This window comes from Notolabrus celidotus, chromosome 9, assembly GCF_009762535.1.
Source record: "Notolabrus celidotus isolate fNotCel1 chromosome 9, fNotCel1.pri, whole genome shotgun sequence".
Classification (NCBI taxonomy): Eukaryota; Metazoa; Chordata; class Actinopteri; order Labriformes; family Labridae; genus Notolabrus; species Notolabrus celidotus.
In genome coordinates, this window is record NC_048280.1 from 12021373 (window position 1) to 12039461 (window position 18089).

Below are 18089 nucleotides of genomic sequence, written 5' to 3' on the forward strand. Positions count from 1 at the left end.
ACTCCATGAATCGCAACTGCTTTTGCCCTGCAGCAGAAACTTCCCCCTGATGATAATTATGGATTGCCAAAAAAACGAGCTAAGCTTTCTGTGCGAGATGAGGTAGTGAAAGAGGATTTGACCTGTGAGGCGACTTCGTGCCAGAGCACTAAAGGTAAGTATGTGCACTGTTGATACAAAACCCTTACATATCTATCTAGCCTAAATTAAAAGGCATTTTATTAAACAGTATGTCAAACATCTAACAGCAACAGGCACATCAGTACAGCTAAATATTTGAGTAGTGTGAGAAAGAGCTTCTTTTATACATTTTGTTTGCTTTTGGAAGCATACAATTTTACGTCACATCGTCTATCTCACAAACTATGATTTGGAATCTTCCTTTTAGGGTAGGATTATGTACACAAAGGAGGGATATACTTTGTATTGTCTACTTCAGATGTATGCACCTTATCACAAATAACTTTATTTTGTCTTAAGGAACAACTTTAACATCGCCTAAAGCAGCACGCAGCCTCTGCTCCTCCACCTTGGAGAAGCTAAAAGGCTTCAGTGTTGGGCACAGTGAAAGTCAAAGGGAGGAAAAGGTGGCAGAAGGTTCTAGCAGTAAAATCTGTGACAGAGGAAGCAGCATCGGGCCTGCTCGGGACGACACAGATTCACAAAGCTCTAAAAACAGACCCCAGCTGACAGAGGAGGAGCATGAGGATGAAGAGGAGGAGGACAATGAGCAGGATAGTTCAGGGACGTCTGTACCCAAACAGGTGATCTTAAAGTCTTTGATGCAGAAAATAGGCTTCAGAATGAAGGTCAAAATCTGCATACTGAGATGGACCACGTTCCCAAGGTCAATGAGTTTCAGTATGTTTACAAGTTACTGTATATGTTGTGATGTACAAACAATATCTATGCTGTGAAAAACACAAAATTGTCAACTTATATTGCTCAGAAGTAATCTAAGTCATTCTACTGAGACATTGATTGAAGGTTATAACCTGTGGATTGTTCTTAATTAAAAATAGGCAAAAATGCTCAACTCCACATGTCTATTGATACATTGTTGTGACTGCAGAGTCCGTATTTTCTCAGGTGTACTATGATAAGATGTCGAGTCTGTCAACTTGGCATGTCCAGAAGTAGAGTTCAGTAAGCCTTCAGACTAATTTTGCTTGTGTGAAAAGCAATTTTCAAACAAAGAGTGAATATTGTGTAAGCCCAATAAACTTCCCTGCCAATGTAACCCCTTTTTTCAATGAAGAAGGCAAGACTAAAGTCAGTTACAGGCTCGTTATAGGAACGATGAAGTTGCTCAATTTAAAGGGGAAATAAAGTTGGTGTTTTTTTTTTCTGCATGGATAACAAATGAGGAATTGAAAGCTTTCAGTGGAGAACTGCTACGTTGTGTGAAAAGAAAACAGACATTCTTTTTTATTTTTTATTTTCAGGTGATCCACTTTTCTCGGTTTGCCAAGATAGGAGGAACAGGAAAAGGAGGAAGGAGTGGGGATCTGAGTCCTCCAGTGGAGTCGAGTGCCCCCTGCAGACGATCAAAGAGTGTATACACCCCCCTGGAGCAGCAGGTCATCCAGCTGAAACAGCAGCATAAAGATGCGTTGTTGGCTGTGGAGTGTGGATACAAGTACAGGTTCTTTGGAGAGGATGCTGAGGTGAGACCTGAAGACTATCTGTAGATTCTTTATAAGGAAATTAGCTTTGTGTACTCTAAGTGTTGAAAATTCCAGGGTTTGTTTTGTATTTTTGTTTGTATGTTTCAGGGACAGAGGATATGAGTCAACATTTCTGTAAATATGCTGGTTAGTCCAAAGGCTAGGTTGCATCTACAGTCTCTGGCCAGAGGTTAGAAAAGGGCCCCTAAGAAGAACAAAGGAATGTAAGAAAGGGAAAAAACACAGTAATTAGAGTTCAAGCAACACCTTGCAATGAACTAAACACTGTTAAATCTACATGAAGAAATAACATGACGGTACTTGAATGGTCCAAAGGTACACAGATATAAAATACATTAAGCAGACAGGACACACATGAAGAAACAATAAGTAATTTCATGGTTTCAAATAGTGATGATCATATGATGTTAAATTTGTTAAACTTTCGGTGAAAGGTTACTTCTGGTCAGTGTTTTTGCCCTTTTGTTGGGTTGTTGTGTTGTTGTTCTGTGTAAAGCGTTTCTGTCAGTTTTTAGGTACATTTTTTCTCAAGTTTCTCAAATTTTGAACATTTTTTTTCTCTATTATGTATTAATAGCTCTTGTATAGTAAATAAAACATGAATCCTATTTAATCAGATTATTATTCAATGGAGAATTGGAGATGGAAAATGTTTATTTTGAAGCACTTTATTCTAAAAATAACAGTTTCACATGCACTACTGTCACAATGTTTAACTCAGATAAAAAGTCAGAAACTCTGACACTTTCTTAAGGGAGGGGGAAGTTGAGCAACACTCATTGTGGCCTGTGTGTGTTTGAACAGACTGCAGCAAAGGAGCTGAACATCTTCTGTCATCTGGATCATAACTTCATGACGTGCAGCATCCCCACACACCGTCTGTTTGTCCACGTCCGACGGTTGGTGTCACAAGGACACAAGGTACGAGACTATTGATTAGTGTTTACAAGCTGTTCACACTCAGGTTGTTTCTAATCTCTTAACTGTTGTCTTTGATTTCTAGGTGGGTGTGGTGAAACAGACAGAGACGTCAGCCATCAAGGCCTCAGGAGCCAATAAGAATGCTCTGTTCAGTCGTCAGCTCAGTGCTCTGTACACCAAGTCCACTCTGGTGGGAGAGGGTATCCTTGGAGACTGTGAATATCTCTTTGTGTATCGTTATACATATCTATGTGCCTTGTATGTCCTTGACAGTTTTTGAAGATGTGAATCCAGTCTGCAGGCTGGGGGATGGGGAGGAGGGGGCCTGTGGTGACGTTGTGTTGGACCCTCCTGACAGTTTCCTGCTGTGTATCAGTGAGAACTGGGACAAGTTAAAGAAGCAGCTCACTGTTGGTCTGGTGGTGAGTCTGATGAGAGTTTACTAATCAAAGCTGTAGGCACATAAAGAAAAACTGCTGGGAGTTCAGTTATTAGCAGATTATTTATTTTATAATTAACAATAAAAGCTGAGTAGTTCATGTTTTCAGCTTTCAAATAAAGTGAAATCATTTTATTTTTATTAAATGAGGACATTAAATTTACTTTATAAAACAACCGAAGACTCACTTTCAATTTAATGCATGTGGTTGTTGATGTAGGCGGTTCAACCCAGCACTGGAGATGTGTTACTGGACTGCTTCCCTGAAGGTCAGTCTCGCTCTGAGTTGGAGGCTCGTGTCCTCAAGATCAACCCTGTGGAGATACTGGTGCCCTCTGACCTCTCAGAACAAACCCACAGACTCCTGCAGAGCATCGCAAATGCAAGGTAAACCCCTGCTGAACACTAGGGGGCGGTCTGTACCCATTCACTACATGTCAACAGTATGTTCTTGGTGGTGTTGAATTCTGCCTTCTGTCTCTGTGAGTGAAGTCTATTTCTTTCTCAATCAGGAGAACAGTTGTTTATGTTTGAGGTTATTTGATGATAACCCTCTAAATTCTAGGTTCCTCTGCAGGCTGAAAAGGGTAAAACCAGAGTCTAACCTGGGTTCCTTTTATTATTATTTTTTAAGTTATATTAATTGGGCTTGTACACCTTTATCAGAGAAGAGAGGATAGTGGATAGAGCTGGAAACTGGGAGAGATAGTGGGGGAATGACATGCGAGAAAAGGGGCTGCAGGCTGGGGTTAAACCCGGGCCACCAGCTATGTGTCCATATCTAGGTTTCATTTCTTTAAAAAATTTGCGTATCTTGCAAAAAAATGTATTTTTAAAAAAGATGTAGTATACCATTTATTTAATTGGTGAAACATGGAAGTTTTAAAAAATGTAAAATAAGTAATAAGAATTAGGCTTCATTAAAGCTGTCCGGTGTCCCAGCAGGCACCAGTGTGGATAAATGTATTTTTGAACATACTTTTAACGTATATTACTGTTACTTCAACCTGCAGCATTGAAACAATGAAGCAGATGATGCATGCAAAAAGCTGAAGACATATATCCTTGTTTTATAATGGAAAAAGTAGTCAGTGTAAAATAATTACATTTTAGAAAAAAAGCTTGTAGATTCAGTTAACCTGTGATAAAGTTTCAAAATGATGTAGACCTAGAATATCAACATTATCTTGAAAATACTGCAGGTACAGGTCAAGGTTTAGCATCTGTTTATCTGTCTTTAAACAGCTGTTAGGTGCTGAAATGAACACTGAAACAGGTTTTTCTTAGTATAATTATTCAACCCCTTTTCATTACATTTCTCCCTCTGTGATACAATAAGGGAACACTGCCCAGTGACACACACTTTATACCAGCTTGATTGGTCCACCTCAAACACCCTCAGATAAAATGTTGTATCTATTTTAAGGAGTAAAATCACTGTAGGTTTTGTTCTCCGTGTTATAAAGATCAGTGTAAACTAGAAGATTGTGTTCAAAAGTGAAATCTCTTCATTGTTAATATGGGTACCTGAGTGTTGTTTTTTTTAAAGACAGACTTGAAACAAAGTACGTATCCTTTAACACATTGATTAGTAGTGGTAAAATCATCGCAAGCTCAGCATGAGCCCACAGAGTACAGAAGGGAGTCGTCAGCTATAATGTTGGACTAACAAGCTTCAGCTGAGTCTCTACTGCAGATACAGTTCTCATATAATTCATCAGGCAGCTGTTTAAACTACAAGATCAATAAGATTTATGCAGCTTGTCCTTTGTTAATCTGCTCATCAACCTGTTGCCTCCAATGTGTTGCTGGCAGTCTGCACCCAGCATGTTTCCCTCAGCGGGGACCGTTCCTCTTGGTCTGCACGTGATTGCATTAAGTGTGAAAATGAAACGAGGGAGTGGGAAGGGAGCCGAGTGGATGTGATTAGAAAGGAATGGTCGTATGAATGGGAGGGGTGTCTGCTACAGTCTTCCTCTCTCTCGTCTTTGACTCCTTCATGGTCCACATTTTTCATTGTTTTATTTTCCTGTTCCATTTCCCTCTCTGTATTCATGCTTTTCTTTCCTCCTTTCTTTCTGTCTCCCAATTCTCCTTTTCTTCAGCCGCCCATGTTGAGTGATAATAGCAGAGATGGGCTTGTAAAGGCCAGTCCAATTATTGTGTTTGAACAGCACTGCTCTCTAGCGTTGTGCTCCTCAGAGACAAGACTCCTCTGAATTTGCTGCCTGTATCATATAAATACTGGGCACCTTTGTCAGTTCAGCTGAGACAGAAAAATTACCACATTTATGTGCACACACAATGCTCTGTTATGCCAGGATCATTGCAAATCATTCCCATTTGCAACCTCACAAGATATTCTTCTTGGTAGTTTTTTCTCCCTCATTTTGGGTTCTTTAGTTTGAGAGGGACGACTCCTGAGCTGCATAAATGTTCCAAAAGTGATGTTTTTTTGCATATTAAGTTTGTCACACTGACCCATTAGGAAACATGAGGAATTTGGGTAAACATGTAAAAGAGGATTTTTGTGGCTGCTAATATAAACTCAACATCTTCAGTGTCTCCTGGGTGGGCTGACAAGACAGGCCCTCTAGCAACAGGATTTATGCGTGTCCATGGAGCAGCAGGTAATGAGTCCCTTGGAGGTTGGTAGTATCTAGGGTGCAGTATTGGTTGTTTTACTCATCCAGAGCCTTGAGTCATGAGTCAGGATCAGAGCGGTGGAGGGACGAGAGCGACTGAAAAACTAACTGGTTGATGTGGTCGACTCAAAGGTTCTCACGTTCTCACTTTTCGAAAGATGATAACACACACACTCACACTCACACTCACACTCACACACACACACACACACACACACACACACACACACACACACACACGCACACGTTCAGAGTTGAGTATTCACTCTAAAGCAATAGATGCCACTGAAGGACCTTAATCTGTCGTGCATGTTAACCTCAGATCTGTGTGAAGCTGTCTCAGCCTTAACCTTTAGCCCTCCAGGTTTTTGATTGATTATCATCATCTCAGCACTCTGAACCTTTTAAAAACTAACATGGAATTATTGCCAAAGGGGTGGCATGTCACCTCAGAGTCTGAATCACACTATCCTTCAAATATGCAACGACTAGGGATGACTCACCACATACAAGAAACTTTTAAAGGTGTAAAGCTGGGGTGACAGATTTGGATTTAGTCAGCCCAGATACACTTCTCTGAATTATATGCTGTACCCTGAGTACAGTAAAGGTTAAGATCATTTAAGATTTTATATCTAACCCTAACCCAAAACTTTAACTTCCCGGTTGCACGCCAAATACTTGCAAAACTAACATTTACTCGTTGCTGTGTTTACTGCTTATAAGTTACTGCAGTTAAAAGCATCATCATCCTAACATGAGCTAACACCATTTACATTGGTAAATGAAACGAAATATGTTCGTCAACGACTATTTTTTCATGACGAAAACGAGACTAAGGCACGCTAAACTGCATCACTGATAATAAAAACTAAGACGAACGTAGGTTTTGATTGCGTTGACAAGACGATGACGATACGAAAACATTTCAATCAGGAGAGACACAATTTGAATATTAAAGATTATTTATTACAACTGAATGAATGAGGAAACTTGACAGAAATCTTTAGAATGCATGAATTTGGCAGCTGAAGAAATCCCCCTAGAGTCCAGACACTGATGGTGGTGGTTGATGATCCTAGGAATTGAAGACTTGCAGAGACCAGGTGGAGATGCGGAGGTGGAGGGGTGCGCACCATCAATGCAAGATGGAACTAGCTGGAGAGAGAGACGCATTTAAAAAGATAGCAGAAAGTTGATAGGCTGACGATAAGGGCGTGCCACTGAGCTATTGGATGACGCAGCTGCTGATTAACCAATGACAGCTCCGGAGCGTGCAGCTGGAAGAGGGTGAGCTATTGAACGAGGGAGAGGAGAGTTAAACAACTGCTGTGATTGCTTTATAGTCTTCCTGTCTGAACTTTCGCTAGGGCTACATTAGTGGGGGATCGTCGGACATTCAAAATCCATGAAATAAATAGAAATAAAAGTGATGACTTCCTGTGACAGTCTGAGTTATTGGTTATTATCTGAGGGACTCAGGGTTAGCTTGGTCTCTACCTGCAGCAGGTGTGCTTAATGAACCAGCTCACCTCACCTCCATGCATCTGTCTCATCTTCATTGATGATTTTTACCCCCGGTGTGCGTTAGTGACACAGACACAACCAGGGGACGTCTGTTTAATATTTGACGTTGTTGCCGTTATAACCGTAAAAAGCTCCCGTCTTCAGCTTGACTTAATCAAGTTTGGTGAAACATCAGACACAATTTTGTTTTGATCGACTCCTCGTCATCAAAGATGCAGATGCATTTCAGAGTGCCGTGAACTGACTGATTGTCCAGTGCCTCTGTCGCTGCTAGGTGCATTCAGGTACCGTCGTAAAAGTGCAATACAGCCCCTATATTGTGTCCATGGCATTTTTATTTGAATCAAGAGAATCAAAATATCTTCATAGTAGTCACATCAAGAATGTTTTCTTTTTACTTTTTAGCAGGCTAAATCATTTAACTTAATATATTACACAAAAGTGTTAAAAGAGTGAAATATTGACTATTTGAAGACTTGGTAGCCCTGATACCAATATCTGATCGACTACATGAATTATTTTAAGAGAGAAAATGTTTTGGCAAAAATGAAAGACTAAAATCTGACTAAAACTAGACTAAAAATTTTTGAGTTTCTGCCGACTAAATTTACTAAAACTAGACTAAGACTAAAAAGGGCTGAAAAGACTAAAATGTGACTAAAACTAACAGGCATATTCGTCTTAAGACTAAGACTAAATCTAAAATAGCTGCCAAAATGAACACTACCTTGGAGTCCAGCGTGAATCAATGTGCATGTTTTACACTGAATTTTGATATTAGTCTATAGCCTGGTGCATTAGCTGGAGTCTCCTATTAAAGTGTGATTTTCAATCCTGTGTGGATTAAAACAATCATTCACTTATTTTAAATGAATGGCACTTAAAACCGACTCTATCCCTCCAATAGAAATAACAACAATTGAGGGATTTTTTTGTAGTTAATGAGGTGAACTAACCTTTTGATTTTGATCTGAGTTATGGAAAAAGCACAAACATCTGCTCATTTGTTTACCTGAAAGTATGTTACTGAAACCACGCTAAAAAATGTTGTAAACCCAGATTAAGAGTGTTGGGCTCTGCAGATCCGCTTCTCTACATCCCCCTGTCTCTGAATCAATACCTGAAATTGTCACTGTTCTTGTAAACCTCATAATCTGACTGGTTAAATGATTAATGGTTGTAGTTTCTCTGCAGGCACAGAATGTAGTCTATTGATCCGCAATATAAAACCGGTATAATATTTTATACCGTGTGTGTGTGTGTGTGTGTGTGTGTGTGTGTGTGTGTGAGGAAACAGAAAGAAGAAATTATCTCGCACTGCATCCAGAGCCACGTGTTTACCTTGGTTACCCTGGCAACAACAGAGCGGACAAAGCCACTGAGTCCTTGAAAGCGGCGATGCAGAGAAAGTGAATGGAGCGATAGGGAGATGTGATGGCGCTACGGGGAGATGAAGGGAAACTTGGTGTGTGTGTGTGTGTGTGTGTGTGTGTGTGTGTGTGTGTGTGTGTGTGTGTGTGTGTGTGTGTGTGTGTGTGTGTGTGTGTGTTTTGCATGTGTGTTTATAGAGTCGGCTGTGAACACTCAGTGAAGCTGTGTCTGATTTTTCTCTCAGACAGAAATCTAATCAGATATCAGAGGTTGTTTCTTCTGATATTTGTACAGTCACTATCACCTCTGACACCTTGAATCAGTGCTGTGGTTTTGTTCTTCTCCAGCGCTCAGGCTGATGACCGTGTGAGAATTGAGACGAGGGACAGCACTCAGTTTGAGTTTGCCTCTGCAATGAACACAGTGACAGAGTTCTACTGCCACACCCAGGAGGAAGGTGTGTTTTGGTGCCTCTTTATTTCCAATTTTATTTTGCACTGAAAAGCCCTGAGTATATCTTAGGAGTGGGTTTCCTCTGTAAAAGAATAGCATGTTTGTGTGTCTGTGTCCTCCAGGCTCTCGCTCTCTGTCCATGGTGGCATCCTTGGACAGCGTTGTGATCTGCTGCCTGGGGCCCCTCATCCACTACCTTCAAGAGTTCAACTTGGAAAGAGTTCTGAGGAGTGAAAGGTGCCTGCAACCAAATGCACTCACATACCAACTACACACAAGCTAAATATCCAGACATTAAAGTCCAGCGTTGAGCTGAAAGTGTCTATCAGAAAGTAATTTCATTCTTATTATTACTTTATTTATAATCAAGTTAGAAGATAATCATTTGATCATGCAGACGTATTTAAAACAAACCTTTACTCCATGCAGCTCATTCAGACGTCTCTCCTGTGCGTCAGATGGCATGACTCTCAGTGCAGCCACCCTTAGGAACCTGGAAATCCTCAACAATCGGGTAAGATGGGATTTGTGGCCACTGTTCAGGGATAATAAAGGAGGTGTGCAATTGTAATAGGGTTTTCACTGCACCTCATTCCAATAGATACACAGATTGCCCAACAGAAACATCAGCACATCAAATGAAGCTGTTTTAAAATGTTGTTGAATAGAACTACATCTGTTTTTCATCATGATGCCTCCAGAGTTTAAGAAGAATCATATTTAAGACATTTCTAAAAGAAACTCCTTGAAGTGGCTGATAGCATGCCATGCCATATGCTGCTAGTTCAGTTGCTTGTGGCGTGGCCAACAGCATGCTATTAGGGGGCCAGCAGCAAAGGTGATTGCTTGACCGGTGCGCCAGTCCCCTCAGTGATATTCCACCAATAAACCAAGACAAATTTTTTTTGTTTATCCCACATCATAGGAACCTTTGAAACACTATGAAAGAATAAACTGCTGCAATCAGTGTGGGGTCATTTGTTTTTACTGCCATATTTATGGCATAGACGTTGATGTTGGGCTGCATGCTATTTGCTATTGATTTATCTGACTGGCTAATAGGTAGCCACTGGCTAATGCTAAATTACTTTTGCGTCATCACTGACGTACCAAACAATCAAACCATATATTCCTTTACCTCAACCTTATATATCCTATATCTTACCTGGTATATTGCTGGCATACAAATGAACACTTTATTTTCCAACCTATGATAACCATCCTTTCTACAGTAATGAGTCCTCTTTATAAATAGACTTAATCATTATCTTACATTGTGTGGCAATGCATGAAGGTGGCATGCTGCTTCCTTACTTATTTTTACTCTCATGGCTGAATGGATGGCAACACCAATCTGACAGTCAGTCAGTAGATTCATTTGAATTAGGGCTGTATATGTGATATGACCAAAACCTCACATCCTACTATAGATAGTTTAATGTACACAGAACTATACATATCACTCTGCAGTACATTTTCTAAGTTTCATGTTGTGGGCGCCTGTAGGTAGAGTTAATTTTTTCTCTTCTGTGGCACACCAACGCTTCATTTAGTCTTGACAGATTGGAGTCCTTTTGTTCAGAATTATTCCCGTCTGTGTCATCTTCACTCTCCTCCATGTTTGTTTGGGTTGCCTTCATGCAAATTGCCTTCATGCATTTGTGAAGTTCAAAGCTTTGTCCAAATGATGAATAATTTCACTGCAAATAGTGGCTTTGCAAAAATGGATAGTGACACAAAACAAACATAGAGCACAATATGAGACAATAGGTGTTAAAATATCGTCACATCACTAAGGAGTATAATGTTGTATCAGATGTTAAAACATCACTTTGTCCAATAATTAATGATTAAATAGCCAAAGAAAAGAGAGATATACTTCCATATGATCCTGTGCAGTTTGTTTGTGTGATGTGCTGACAGTGAAATGTTAGTTTGGAAACATGCTACACTGGATGATGAACACAGTAAACACTAAAACTACCAATCACCCACATGTTAGGATTGTCAGTGTGAGCATATTAACAAGCTGATGCCAGCATTAAGTCTGATGCATGTCTGTACCCATGCACAGCCTCACAGAACCACTTCAATAGACTGCTGTGTACGTTTCAGGTCAAAGCTTTAAACCTCGAATGTCTTTGCTGTCAAATATCAAATGAAGCTGCATCCTTTGAAAGGGATCCATCTCTGTAGCTGCTACATGCTCCACCAGCTTGTTACTTACTGCGGCCATCTGCTGCTTTGTAGTAAACAGGCAGTGTGTTTTAAAGCTCTATAGCTGAAAATGATACTGTGAGAGCAAGTGACAGCAATCCAGAACAGCAGCATTGCAGGTTAGACGTCTATAAAGCTGAAAACCACATGACGCTCTTAACCAAATAAGGTGAAGATTTTCCAAGGAAATTCCACACAAGAGACCCTTTTCTTATTAAACTCCGGTATGACTTAATGAAGTCTCTCTCAATGTTGAAGAAGACTGCTGGACAGATTTGTCCTTCGTAACATTTCAGCTGTAACTTTTTTACACAGGTGTAGTTGTTGCAAAGCTGGATGTGATGTTTGTTGTATTCAAAAATTCAAAGAATTAAATTGTCACTTCTTCTGCTACCACAAGTAAATGTTCAGTGACTTCTCAGGCTTGCGTGGGTGATGGCTTAAAAGTTCAGCACACATGGAGTTCAAGCTCAGTTCAAGCCTTCTCAACCCAACAGCTTGTGGCTTCCATCACCTCTTCTCCTCTTATTCTTTTTTTTTTTTAAATCATTATGTTGTTTTGGTATATTCAGATGATGTCCTTGTGAGCTGTGTTTGTGTGTCTTCTTTGGATGACAGACAGATGGCGGTGTGAAAGGCAGTCTGTTGTGGGTGTTGGACCACACTCATACTGCGTTCGGGAAGAGACTGCTGAGGAAGTGGGTGAGCCAGCCCCTCACAGACCCGCGGTGAGTACAGTACAGGGCTTCTGACAGAGCACGGCTGTCAGTGCTGAGCTGATGCAGCACGAGTCAGTTTCAGAGGGCCTCTAAATAAATATGAATAATTTGGCTTCATCTGCTCTGTAAGGCTGTCTCAGTCTTTCCTTTTTCTGAGCGTCCCTGAATTAAGCATCTCAAGTAGTGTTTCTTCTGCTTTCACAACACATTGGATGACTGGTGGAGATGGGAAAAAATTTGGTGGTATGATTTCAAGTGTTTATGTTATCAACTCTCAAGATAACTGTGAAAGGGTTAAAAATAATCTGCATAGATGAGGTTAAATCCAGAATTGATATATAATCAACCTTTTGAACAACAGGCTTTGGTAGACTTCAGGTTTCAATACAATATCAATTGTTTTTTTCTTTTATCAGCCCTAGTGAGCATTTTACTGTTGAAAAAGCGTTGCAAATTGGTTTGAAAGTGAACGTTTTTTAATAGTAAATGTTGATGAAAGATCTATGTTTAGACCACAATTCACAGGAGAATCAGCTTCTGTCACAAGCTCTATCACACATTCATACACATATCACCAGAGATTCTCAGGTAGCACCCCATATTTCGCAGCGTATATGAAATATTACAGTGCATCACAGTCCCTGACAATCCCATGACTCTCTTCTCACACACCTGAAGCCCTTCACTTTTAACTACTGAATTCTTCCCTCGGATGGTGCCAACAGGTATCAACCAACTACATCAGCATCCAGTGGTCTCTTTACCTTTGCCGTGAGAGCCACACAGCTGAAGTATTAGTCCATTGTGTAGTTTTCTTTTTCCTTCTCCTGTGGGGAATTTTGAAACCCACTGTTGTAGATGCCTCTGAACCTTCATGATTTTATATGACATATAAAATGATTGTAAATGTTCCTTTGCTTGGAGAGGATTTAAACTATCGCTGTTGATTACTTTGGAGGAATGCCATCATGATAATAAAAGCCCACCTCCTCTCTCCTCTTAAATAAACAATTTATCTAAATTATAAAACCAAGGTGTGTTTTCTAACATGTTGATGTAACTGGATTTAAGCAGGTTAAAAACTTGGACTTAACCTGTCTTCAGCCAAATTTGAATCTTGAATTTGTTGAATGGGGCACAGAGGCTCAATGGAAGGGTTGGTCATCTCTCAATCGGAAGGTTGGGGGTCCAATCACAGTTCCCATATGCCAAAGTGTCTTTGGGCAAGTCCCTTAACCCCAAACTGCCCTGGATGGCTGAGCTGTTGGTGTGAGAACGGGATTACTTAATGCTGATGTTCTCTTTACATAGCAGCTTCTGCCATCAGTGTGTGAATGTGGTGTGAAGTAGTGAATATGACATGTAATGTAAAAGCCCTTTGAGTGGTCAGCAGATTAAAGGAAGTATAATATAAACACAATCCATTTACCATTGACCATTTAGATGGTATTTCTCTATTTTTGGTCACCATTTCAAGGCTAAAACGATCAAATGATCAAATTTCAAAACAAAGAAATGTTCTCTGTAATAATAATAATAGGGAGACAAAATTATCATTTTAATATACTCCTTTAGCGTCTACTTTGTGACTGGCAGTAAGCCTCAGAACACACAGGACTCTTATTATTAAGTTGTCTCTTATTTTTGGATGTTTCAATATACATAAGCTGAATTTCATTATCTAAGCCCTCAAAGTTTGAATTCTTAATTTATTTTTAACAATTTACAGAGCCATTGTTTCTTTGTCAGATACTGCAGCATGAAAACACAAAATGTGTTGTGGACCTCTTGAAATAAAACAGCTGAAACTGACTCACAACACTTCTGCTTCAAACATCCTTTCGGTTCTTAAACAGCAGGACTATTCCAGTACTCTGCCCTGCGGTGGAATTTTAGTATCCATATATTGATTGTGTGTGTACGCTCGCCCCCTTCGTGTGTGCCTCCCACAGTGCTGGGATTACAGCTTTGGGTTGGGCTCTACTCTCAGATTACACAGATAGCTCCCCTGCAGAAATTTACATGAATAAAACCCAGATTACATCCTGGCAAATTAATTCCAACACACACATAGCAGGAGCACATCGCACAAACACTGATCTGAGTGCACACATATACACACACACATGCATGCTGACAAACAAATATGTCTCCTTTATTACATAACTTTGCATGATGTTATCTGCTTTTTAGTGCATTCTCTCCAGATGCTGTGTTCTCAGAGTAATCTGTTTTTTTACTCTTTGTGCATGTATTGTTCAACGTATTCTCATTCACAAGAAATAAAAGCTTGATCTGTGGCCCTCAGCTTCATAATATATTACCGTGTACGTACGTAGTACACCAGCATCAGGCTGGATACGAGCAGAGCTCACTGGTCAGGTTAGCTACAGTATAATTAAAGTTAACTTCAGCTCATGTCACAATTTCCATAGAAGGTAATCAGCTGCATTTTGATCATTTTGCCATTTAAAAAAAATAGCTCCTTCTAATTAACACCACTTTAGCTCTGTGAATGACAAGTGCTTCTTGCTTTTTGCTGTGATTAAACATTTTAATTTCTACGACTTTCTTTCCATCAGACTCCTCACTTTCTCTCCTTTCTTTCCTTTTCTTCACAAACCTTCAGGTCTATCTCAGAGAGGCAGGATGCTTTGCAGGAGATCCTGGAATCGGACTCTACGTCTTTGAATTCTGTCAGATCTCTCCTGTCACATTTACCGGACCTGGAAAGAGGCATCTGCAGCATCTACCACAAAAAGGTACCAATAAGAAGAAACAGGGCTAGCACTTTTTCACATCCTTGGTTGGTTCTTGTTCCAAAGATGGTAATTAGTCCTGTCACTTATGATCCTGTGTTGAACTTTTTCATGGGTGGGAAAAATGACTTCTCATCCTCCTTGTTATTTGTCTATGTAAAATGAAGACCAAGAGTACTTCCTCTCTCTTCTTGATACCCCTCATCTCTTACTCTCTCTCTCCTCTGTCTTTTTTTATGGCGTGCTCTTGATTAACAACAGGGAGCGGTCACATCAGTGACACTTACCTGATTGTCTTACACAATCTCATTTCCCATCTGAGACATTTTTTTAAATATCAGAAGGCTTCATCCAGGTGTGTGTGTGTCTCACATACATGAGAGAGCCACCCTGGTCTAAGCACAATGTCTTGTTTCTTGTTCATCTTCCAAGCTCCTTCATACATTGTCAAAGGGAAATAATCAAATGTCAGTGAACACTCGCACTCACACACAGAGACCTTAATTGTCATTTGGCCCTCTACAGATAAATGAGCCTGTGTGTAATGACCTGTGTCTCTATGGCTCCATTGACATAATGAGAGGGAGGACATGCTTATGGTGTGCAGTCTGTTTGGGTTCATAAAGGAGCATCGCTGAGGCTGCTGACACAGGAGACCATTAAAAGTGCGGTGTGTTATTGATGCAATAAACCATTGTCAGTGTGACTCTCATTAACCTTTAATGACCTGGTGCTTTCTGTGACATCAATAATGGCAATATGAAGTCAATAGAATGTAAAATATCACCTTCCTTTAGAAGTATTTTTATGTAGGGCATTGATTTATTTGATTTACTCTTACGATCTCTGGTTGTATTTTCCAAACACTGATTGTTGGTGAACATAAAAGTAGAGTATGTTAGGTAACACACAGCAACGTTGTTTGTTGTAGATTGTCAGGAATTAAAGAGAGTACTGAAAGATGAAAGATAAAGCATATTAATGGAAGCCAGTGCTCATGATAAAGTTGAGTGATAAAAGCAATGATTACACATTTGTGTTGATGGTATAAAGCATCCATGAAGAATGATTTCATTGAGTTAACCTCTTAAAAGGATAGTTTGAGTTTTTTGAGTGAGGTATGAGGTAGCTGTTGACGTGCACGGAAACTAGGCTACAACGTGAGTTAGCTATTTTCAAAATAGTACAACCCAAACACCAATGTCAGTGGAAGTGCACAGTGTATCAACTTTTTTTGTGCGTTACATCATGTCAAACCGAAACATGCTTTGATCAGCTGTTTGGGTTTGATGTAGGAGCTAATGTGACTTTTAAAGGTACACTGATTTTTTTTATTTTTGCATTTCACTTTGACATGATTTAAAGCAATGAAGTGTTTGGGTTGTACTCATGCAGATGACGTGGTAGAGTTGACCCTACCTGCTGCAGATGATAGCCTAGCTTTATTACCTGTTCTCTGGCTGGTGCGGAGCTGACCCGCATCCCCTGTGGTTTAAACACTATTACTATTACTATTGAGGAGTGCTACATTGAGGAGTGCTACATACAACCCTGCTTCAAAAACAAAACAAAGAAAAACATTACTAAATACATTTTGTCACATGTGCAATAAAGTGAAATAGCTTTGATGTAGGGCTTCAACTAACAGTCATTTTCATTATCTATAAATCTACAGATTATTTGCACGATTATAGCTCGTTTTTCGTATAAAAACTGAAAACTAAAAAAAAAAAAATGTATGAAAATTTTGTAGCACTCTAGTTCTTGAATTGGTCTCTTTTGTCCAAGTCCTTAATTTTGCGACTTCTCATTTCCTGTCATTAATGAAAAAGAAAGCAGCAACAATCTATATTGAAAAGCTGTCCTGCTATAAAAGCTGGGATCAGTAAATATTTGACACTGAAGTGTTGACTGAATAGATCACTATTTAAAAAGTTGTCCATGTTTATTCTTTCCCATGATTAATAGTCTGTTTGTTGCAGCTTTCTGTGGTTCCAGATTTTTGATGTGTTGTTGCTGCTGTGTGGTGCAGCCTGTACTACTGGTAATGACTGGTGTTTCTCAGAGCTCAGCCTGTAATAGTGCATCTATCTTTGAGCTTGGCTGTTGTAACCATTACAGATGAGATTTAAGGATCTAATCCTGCCTGCTTACTGCATCCTCCAGAAACACACGCACACACACACACACACACACACACACACACACACACACACACACACACACACACACACACACACACACACACATACACACACACAAAGGAATACAGAGATTATGATTTCATTTTGTCAGAGAATAAATGAAGATCATATTTATTATTTCTGATTTATAAATAAACATGACATTCTGATAAAACTGCAGCCTTACAGTTCAGATGCACAGTTTCAGAACCTGCTCACCATTTAAGCTTTGTTTGTTTGTGTGTTCCAGTCCTCCACACAGGAGTTTTACCTCATTAGTAGCAGTCTCTCTCGCCTGGGGCTGGAACTGCAGGCTCTGCTCCCAGCCATTCAGTCACAGATCAGCTCAGGACTGCTCCGGGCCCTTCTGTTGGACTCTCCTGACCTGCTGGCTCCGTCCCACAGCTTCCTCAAAGTTCTGAATGAAAAAGCAGCCAAGTGAGTATCCAGCAGCATGAAAAATTTGGTAATACTTTGCATGAGCTGCAAAAAAGATACAAAAAAAATCTCTGCAATGCAGTGCAACACAAACAAACTATAAAGCATATAAATACAATCTCCAGCAAAAACAAAAGTAGTTTTTTTTTAGGTTTAGACAACACTGGTTCGTAATTCCTGGTATGTATACATTCTGGGGGCTGCAACTCAGAGTTAATATCATTGGGGATTAGTTTATTGATTTTTTTTTTTTGTATCAACAATGAGTGTTTGAGTCTTTAGTCTATGAGAAAATAAATAAATAAATAAAAATACCTACCACAATGTCCAAGAGCCCAAAACAGCCAAAACTCAAAATGAAAATTGCAGTGAAAAATACACGAGAAATTCTACAAACTTTACTTTTATTTATTTTTTAATGAGTTCAATTTATCACTTGAGAATCAGAACTGTTGTGGATTACACTTCCCTTCATTTATTTATTGACAACAGGAGGTCTTGTGTTGTTATTATCTCACATGTAGAAAATACAGACTTCTTCCAAGCATTGATTTATATTCCATTCATTTGTTTTTGAATAATTACATAACATGAGTATAATTTCAATAGCCACAAATTAAGGCTGTAATTAAAAGTCCCCCTTTTTTTCCATGGAAATGTTCAATGTATGGCCTTGAATGATGATGAAATGTTTTTTGCTTGTCTTTTCTATAATTAAATTAATTAGAT

At 39.5% G+C, this 18089-nt stretch overlaps 1 protein-coding gene across 3 annotated transcripts in view; it reads left to right on the forward strand.

Annotated features, from left to right (window-relative positions):
• msh3 (mutS homolog 3 (E. coli)) overlaps nucleotides 1-18089 on the forward strand; it is a 49868-nt gene that overhangs the window by 435 nt on the left and 31344 nt on the right. For 2 of the 3 annotated variants that reach the window (XM_034692314.1, XM_034692312.1), the window contains exons 2-14: nucleotides 34-154; nucleotides 481-764; nucleotides 1446-1667; nucleotides 2493-2609; nucleotides 2692-2809; nucleotides 2892-3031; nucleotides 3269-3435; nucleotides 8939-9048; nucleotides 9167-9281; nucleotides 9474-9558; nucleotides 11880-11989; nucleotides 14610-14742; nucleotides 17173-17360. In XM_034692314.1, the coding sequence (XP_034548205.1) occupies nucleotides 34-154; nucleotides 481-764; nucleotides 1446-1667; nucleotides 2493-2609; nucleotides 2692-2809; nucleotides 2892-3031; nucleotides 3269-3435; nucleotides 8939-9048; nucleotides 9167-9281; nucleotides 9474-9558; nucleotides 11880-11989; nucleotides 14610-14742; nucleotides 17173-17360 (1910 nt within the window). The remainder of the gene's footprint in view (nucleotides 1-33; nucleotides 155-480; nucleotides 765-1445; nucleotides 1668-2492; nucleotides 2610-2691; nucleotides 2810-2891; nucleotides 3032-3268; nucleotides 3436-8938; nucleotides 9049-9166; nucleotides 9282-9473; nucleotides 9559-11879; nucleotides 11990-14609; nucleotides 14743-17172; nucleotides 17361-18089) is intronic. The other variant, XM_034692313.1, reaches the window with a different exon arrangement.